This window comes from Erpetoichthys calabaricus, chromosome 11 (assembly GCF_900747795.2).
Source record: "Erpetoichthys calabaricus chromosome 11, fErpCal1.3, whole genome shotgun sequence".
NCBI lineage: Eukaryota > Metazoa > Chordata > Cladistia > Polypteriformes > Polypteridae > Erpetoichthys > Erpetoichthys calabaricus.
Genome location: NC_041404.2, coordinates 63,770,751 through 63,778,840, shown reverse-complemented (window position 1 = coordinate 63,778,840; position 8,090 = coordinate 63,770,751). Strand labels below are relative to the sequence as shown.

The window sequence follows — 8,090 nt, the reverse complement described above, 5'->3', positions numbered from 1 at the left end:
ACATACACACATGCACACACAAACACACGTACGTACGTACGTACACACACACACAAACGTACACACATACGTACACGTACACACACACACACGTACGTACGTACGCACACACACACGTACGTACACACACACACGTACGTACGTACACACAAACACGTACGTACGTACACACACACACACACGTACACACACACGTACGTACACACACACACGTACACACACACACATATACACACATACACACACACGTACACATACACACACACACGTATGTACGTACGTACGTGCACACACACACGTACGTACGTACACACACGTACGTACGTACGTACACACACATGTACGTACGTACGTACACACACACGTACGTACGTACACACACGTACACACGTACACGTACACACACACGTACGTACACACATACACACACACACACGTACGTACACACACACACTTACACACACACACATATACGCACGTACACACACACGTACACGTACACACACACGTACACGTACACACACACACACACACGTACGTACGTACACACATACACAAACACACTTACGTACGTACACACACACACGTACACACACACGTACACGTACACACACACGTACACGTACACACACACACACGTACGCACGTACACACACGTACGTACGTACACACATACACAAACACACGTACGTACGTACACACACACACACATATGTACGTACGTACACACACACATTTAGGTACGTACGTACCTACACACACACGTCCGTACGTACACACACACGTACGTACGTACGTACTTACACACACACACGTACGTACGCACACACACACGTACATACGTACGCACACACACACACGTACGTATGTACGTACACACACACGTACGTAAGTACACATACACACGTACGAACATATGTACACACACACTCACGTATGTACAAACACACACACGTACACACACACACATATACACACGTACACACACACACATACACACACACACGTACGTACGTACGTACACACACACACATACGTACGTACGTACACACACACTTACGTACGTACGCACACACACGTACACACACACGTACGTACACACACACACTCGTACCCACACACACGTACGTACACACACACAAACGTACACACATACGGACACGTACACACACACACACACATACGTACGTACCTATACACATGCGTACGCACACACAGAGACACATACATACACACACACATACGTACAACGTACGTACACACACACACGTACGTGCGTACGTACACACACACATACGGACGTATGTATGCACACTCACATACGTATGTGCGTATGCACACACACACACATACTACGTACGTGCGTACGCACACATATACATACGTACTACGTACGTGCGTAAGCACACACATACATGCACACATACATACTTACGTTCATACGTACACACATACGTACGCACATACGTACACACATACATACGCACACACGTAAATGCGTACTACGTACGTGCGTATGCACACATACATGCATGCGTACTACGTACGTGCGTACGCACACATACATGCGTACTACGTACGTGCGTACGAACACATACATGCATACTACGTACGTGTGTACGGCCACACATACATGCACACATACATATGTACGCACACACATACATACGTACTACGTACGTACACACGTACATACGTACTATGTACGTACATACGTACTACGTACGCACACACGTACATACGTACTACGTTCGCACACACGTACATACGTACTACGTACGCACACACGTACACACGTACTACGTACGCACACACGTACATACGTACGTGCGTACGCACACACATACATACGTACTACGTACGTGCGTACGCACACACATACATACGTACTACGTACGTGCGTACGCACACACATACATGCACACATACATACGTACTACATACGTACACACATTAATACGTACTACGTACGTGTGTACGCATATACATACGTACGTTCATACGTACACACATACGTACGCACATACGTACACACATACGTACGCACACACGTACATGCGTACTACGTACGTACACATGTACTATGTGCGTGCGTACTCACAAACATATATGCGTACTACGTGCTTGCGTACGCACACACATACATGCGTACTATTTGCGTGCGTACGCACACACATACATGCGTACTACATGCGTGCGTACGCACACACATACATGCGTACTACGTGCATGCGTACGTACACACATCCGTACGCACACACATACATACGTGCGTGCATACGTACACACATACGTACGCACACACATACATACGTACGTACGTACGTACTTACACACACACATACATACGTACTACGTACGTACACACACACATACATACGTACTACGTACGCACACACATACACACATACATACACACACACATACATACGTACTACATACGTACACACAAACATACGTACTACGTACGTGTGTACGCACATACATACGTACGTTCATATGTACACACATACGTACGCACACACGTACATTTGTACTACGTACGTGCGTACGCACACATACATGCATGCGTACTACGTACGTGCGTACGCACACACATACATGCGTACTACGTATGTGCGTGTGTACGCACACACATACATGCGTTCTATGTACGTACGTACGTACGCATAAAGCTCAGTATTGGTGGAGTGCTGCAGTGGCAATTTTCCTTCTGAAAGGTCCTACAGTCTCCACACAGGTTCTCTGCAGGTCATTCAGAGTGACCATTGGGTTCTGCGTCACCTCTCTTACTAAGGCTCCTGTCCCACAACACCTCATGTTTGTCATGGCAGAGTCAAACTTGTTCCATATCAGAATCATGGAAGCCACTGTGCTCCTTCAATGCTGCTGAAGCCTTTCCCAGATCCACACCCTGGCACAATCCGGTCTCTGTGCTCTGTTAGTAATCCTTTCGACCTCATGACTTAGTTTTTGCTCATTTATCGCACCTTCTCTTGACATCCGTGTGCCTCTCTTAATCAATCCAATCAAGTGAACTGAGCACTGGTAGACTCCAAACATCTGTGATGATCAAAAGAATGGGATGCACCTCAGCCAGATTTTAAGGGTCATAGCAAAATGTCTGAATACTTGCGTCCATATGATGTTTCAGTCCTTTCTTGCAGGGGTCCTAGTCAGAGGTGTGACCACAGGGGGGTCGGGGTGGGCACTACATACCCCGCGAAATGCTCTGTCTGTCCAATGAAAACTCTGGAGAAGAATAACATTTGATTTTCAAAACTGAGTTGCTTTCCGTTTGAATTTGGGGCGTATCTGGCAGTGTCTCCTCCACTAGACAGACACCGTACACACTCCTCAGCCTCCCTGGGCAGACGGACAGACAGACGGACGGATAGACGGACGGATGGACATACAGACAGAGAGATAGACAGATGGACGGACATATGGACATACAGACGGACGGACGGATGGACTGACTGTACGTACATACACACATACGGACGGAAAGACGGACACACGGATGGACGGACAGACAGACGGACCGATAAACGGACGGACAAAGGGACGGACATACAGACAGACAGACGGACGGATGTATGTACGTACAGTCAGTCCGTCCGTCCGTCTGTATGTCCATATGTCCGTCCATCTGTCTGTCTGTTCGTCCATCTATATGTTCGTCCGTCTGTCTATCACACACATACGGACGGAAAGACGGACACATGGACGGACGGACGGACATACAGACAGACGGACAGATAGACGGATGGACGGACAGACAGATAGACAGACGGACGGATAGACAGATGGACAGATGGCCAGACAGACAGACATATGGACGGACAGTCAGACAGACAGACGGATGGACATATAGACGGACGGACGGACGTCCGCCCGCTCGTCCATCCGCCCATGTGTCTGTCCGTCCGTCCGTCCATCCATCCGTCCGCCAGTCTGTCTGTATGTCCGTCTGTCCGTCAGTCCGTCTGTATGTCCGTACGTCGGACTTGCGTCCACATGTCTTGGACACTCGGGTGAAGAGAAGGGCGGAGCTGTCAACTGATCACCACCTGGTGGTGAGTTGGCTTCGCAAAAAGTTGGGCATGGGAGAAGTTTGGGGAGGCCATGGAGAACGACTTTCGGATGGCTTTGAGGAGATTCTGATCCACCATCCGGCGTCTCAGGAAGGGGAAGCAGTGCAGTGTCTACACTGTATATGGTGGGGATGGTGCGCTGCTGACCTCGACGGGACGTTGTGGGTCGGTGGGGGGAGTACTTCGAAGACCTTCTCAATCCCATTAACATGCCTTCCAATGAGGAAGCAGAGCCTGGGGACTCAGAAGTGGGCTCCCCCATCTCTGGGACTGAGGTCACCGAGGTGGTCAGAAAACTCCTTGGTGGCAGGGCCCCGGGGGTGGATGAGATACGCCCGGAGTTCCTCAAGGCTCTGGATGTTGTAGGGCTGTTGGCTTGGCAAAAACTCGGGCGTGGGAGGAGTTTGGGGAGGCCATGGAGAACGACTTTCGGACGACTTCGAGGAGATTCTGATCCACCATCCGGCGTCTCAGGAAGGGGAAGCAGTGCAGTGTCAACACTGTATATGGTGGTGATAGTGCGCTGCTGACCTCGACTCGGGACGTTGTGGGTCGGTGGGGAGAGTACTTCAAAGACCTCCTTAATCCCATTAACATGCCTTCCAATGAGGAAGCAGAGCCTGGGGACTCAGAGGTGGGCTCCCCCATCTCTGGGACTGAGGTCACCGAAGTGGTCAGAAAACTCCTTGGTGGCAGGGCCCCGGGGGTGGATGAGATACGCCCAGAGTTCCTCAAGGCTCTGGATGTTGTAGGGCTTTCTTGGTTGACACGCCTCTGCACACCTGGTCGTGAATCACAAAGTCGCTGTGGACCCTGTCCAGGTGCTCCACTGCATTCCCACAGCCCCAGAAATGGGCCATACAGCGATCAGGTGGCACCTCCAAGTGTAAACCATGGCAGTCATGCCTGGCCGTATGCTACGGGATTTCAGCCCGACTTGCGAACTTCCCATGTGGTTTGTCAAAACGGACTCAAAAATTGTGAGTACATCACTCGGTGGCGTGAAGTGTTTTCCAGCCTGCTGCCAGGGAGTGGGATGGTCCCAAAGTTTATTGACATGTCAAAAAATGCAGACTTTGATGCTCAAGTTTGTCAGGCGTATGGGATCATGTGAGCTGATTCTTCAGAGACTGACAGATGAACCGCAACTCCCAACATGCCTGAACAGAATTAGGCTGCCTTGACGATGGACAGATATGTAAGTGAGTTCATAAAATTAGCTCTAAGATAGACTGGTGTCACCTCCAAAACTGGATCCTACTTTGTGCCCACAGACAAACACAGACCCTCAGGACTCCAAACTGAATTAAGTGAGAGGACGAGAGAGTGTGTGTGACTAAAAGTGGCATCCCGTCACGGAGTGCCTGGGGGCTGCCAGAACAGAAAATACCTGCCAACAGCACTGAGCAGAAACATAAATGATGGATGAATGGATAAGCAAGGGTGGGCACAGACAGGCTGATGGAGTGGCATCAACTCCAGGACTGACTTCTACCTTGTGACCGGTGATCCTGAGATAGAAACTATGACACCAAATTGAATTAAGTGGACTTGATAATAAATGGATGAGTGACACTGTGACTAAACGTGCTCTGTGATAGACTGGCATCCCCTTCAGGGCTGGTTGCTATTTTGTGTCCGCTGCTGCTGCTGCTGGGACAGTCATCAGTCCCCATGGCTACAAACTGAATTACATAGGTGGATCAGTGAGTGTGTGACTAAATGTGCTCTGTGATGGACTGGCTCGACTCTTGCCGAGTGACCTCCCTGGGACCACCAGAACAGACCCCACCTGCTGACAATCCTCAAAATAAATTTAGCAGCTTTAATAATGAAGGCGTGGACAGGTAAGGAAGTGTGAGCATAATTGTGCTTTATGATGGACAGGAATTCCACCCAGGGTTGGCTCCATTCCAAATGTTCAGTGCCAGCATTGGTTTCTGCTTTGTGCCCAGTGATCCTGGGACAGACAATGGCACCCTATTCTCAAACTGAATTAAGTGGCTTGGTTTATGGTTGGACAAATGAATATATAAAAATGGTGGCTTTGTGATGGAGTGGCATCCAGTCCAGGGTTGGGCTCTTGCCAAGCGAGACACCTATACGGAACTGAAGAAGTAAAACTTCAATGTCCAGAAGGAAGCTTGTTCTGTTGAAAGCAGCCATGCCATCAGGTTTTAATTAAGAAGGTGGCAAAGGGAGAGTCCAAATCAGCGAGTGCCCAGTCGTGACGTGTGAGACGTGTTGCCGTTGCATTTGCTGCCAGGCAGTTTGTATCTTTTGAGAGGTGCCACACACCTCCACATTTGGGTGGATGAACTTCTACATGCTGTGCCCAGTTGCTTACCCTGCTCCCTTTCAGTGTCCACCTTCTCTCCCTGTCAGCTGAGCTAAACGTAACCCAGCATGTAACACACCCTGATCGTATCGCCCACAAACCCAGCGAGGATGGCAAAACAACATCGTACCAACCATTTTCATTTAGAAAGGAGAGGCAGGTTGGTTAGAAATCGGCCACTGGACAGGTCAGCCAGGCCATCTGAGGGTACGGAAAAACAATGAACTCTGGGCCAGCAATGGGCACGCTGTATGAACGAGGGCTGTAGAAATCACATAAACCCCTCGACTTCTTCCTAAATTGGTGGCCTTGCTGCTTTTCTGTCAATTTCTGCTTCTTTGTTTTTCGTTTTTACATTGAAATCTCCTCTTTAGCGTCCATTTGTGAGCTCAAATGGACCGGAGGCTCTGCCTACGTGACAAAGCCGAGGCGTGTCTCGCTGACGTCTTTCTAATCATGCATTCCCCAATGGGCCTGGCAGGAAAAGACGTGCCACAGTCATGCCCAGTCAAACCTACGGGGTAATCTCATATTCATGTCTGAACAAACACGGACGAGCAAAATGCCAGGATCTGCTGCCTCGACCCTTTGGAGACCCTGCCTGGTGCGCCGACATTTTCTAAATATGACTTTAACCTTTTTTTTCCCAAGATTGTGACCACATCAGGACAATATGGCTCCTGCCCTTAAGCTCATTTCTTCCCGGTCTGTGCCCCACTTTGCCCGTTATGCACTGAAATTGCGTTCAACACAGGAATGAACTTCCAGCCACCAGCCCTGCCACTTCTTAAATGACTTTCTGCTTTGCACTGAAGGGTTGTCAGTTGCTGCAAGGTCCGTCAGTGGCCTAGGTTCAGGGAAGGAGCCCACCCTGGAGGGGATGCCAGTCTACCACGGGTCCCACAGCTACTACATCTACACACCTGCTGATGAAAACAAAGAAGAAATACAAAGTGCACACGGACGGGACCAGGCCGGTATTTGAACTCGGGTCCCTGAAGTGTGAGACAATTGCAGTAGCAGCTACACCAATGTGCCAACCTTCCTTAACATGTCTAACAACCATCTGCAATAGCGACTGATGGCCCCAGCTGGGTATCTTTAGGATTTGCACACTCGCTTGCTCTCCCAGTGTCCATGTGAGCTTTTCTCCAAATGCCAAAGACACACTTGATGGGTTAGCTGGTGACTTTAAACTCTGTGTGTGACTGGGCCCTCCAGCAGACTTGCAGCCCATCCAGAGTTGGCTCCTGCATTGTGCCCAAGGCTGGCGCTGGCCAATCCATCCATCCATTTTCCAACCCACTGAATCCAAACACAGGGTCACGGGGGTCTGCTGGAGCCAATCCCAGCCAACACAGGGCACAAGGCAGGGAACCAATCCCGGGCAGGGTGCCAACCCACCGCAGGGCGCTGGCCAATGCAACCCCAAATTGTGTTAGGTGGCTTTGGTTTAAATTAGGCTGTTTGACAGATTCAGATGAATTTTAAAATATTAAAGAGCCCCTTCTTACATTACAAAAAAAAAAACGATTCCACTGAAAATGACGAGCTGCCCAATCCAAGCGCCTTACGCTACAGCTGGCATGCATCCGCTAGAATAACGAAGTCTGGGCACCATCTTGAGAAATTCCGCTCAGGTGACAACTCAGTCA

At 49.5% G+C, this 8,090-nt stretch overlaps 1 protein-coding gene across 1 annotated transcript in view; it reads right to left on the bottom strand.

Annotated features, from left to right (window-relative positions):
* The window catches only part of LOC114661316 (proton-coupled amino acid transporter 1-like), an 84,261-nt gene extending 76,589 nt beyond the window's left edge, over positions 1–7,672 (bottom strand). Inside the window, exon 1 of the mRNA XM_051934301.1 lies at positions 7,477–7,672. Within this exon, the coding sequence (XP_051790261.1) occupies positions 7,477–7,672 (196 nt within the window). The remainder of the gene's footprint in view (positions 1–7,476) is intronic.
* Between the last annotated feature and the right edge of the window lie 418 nt (positions 7,673–8,090).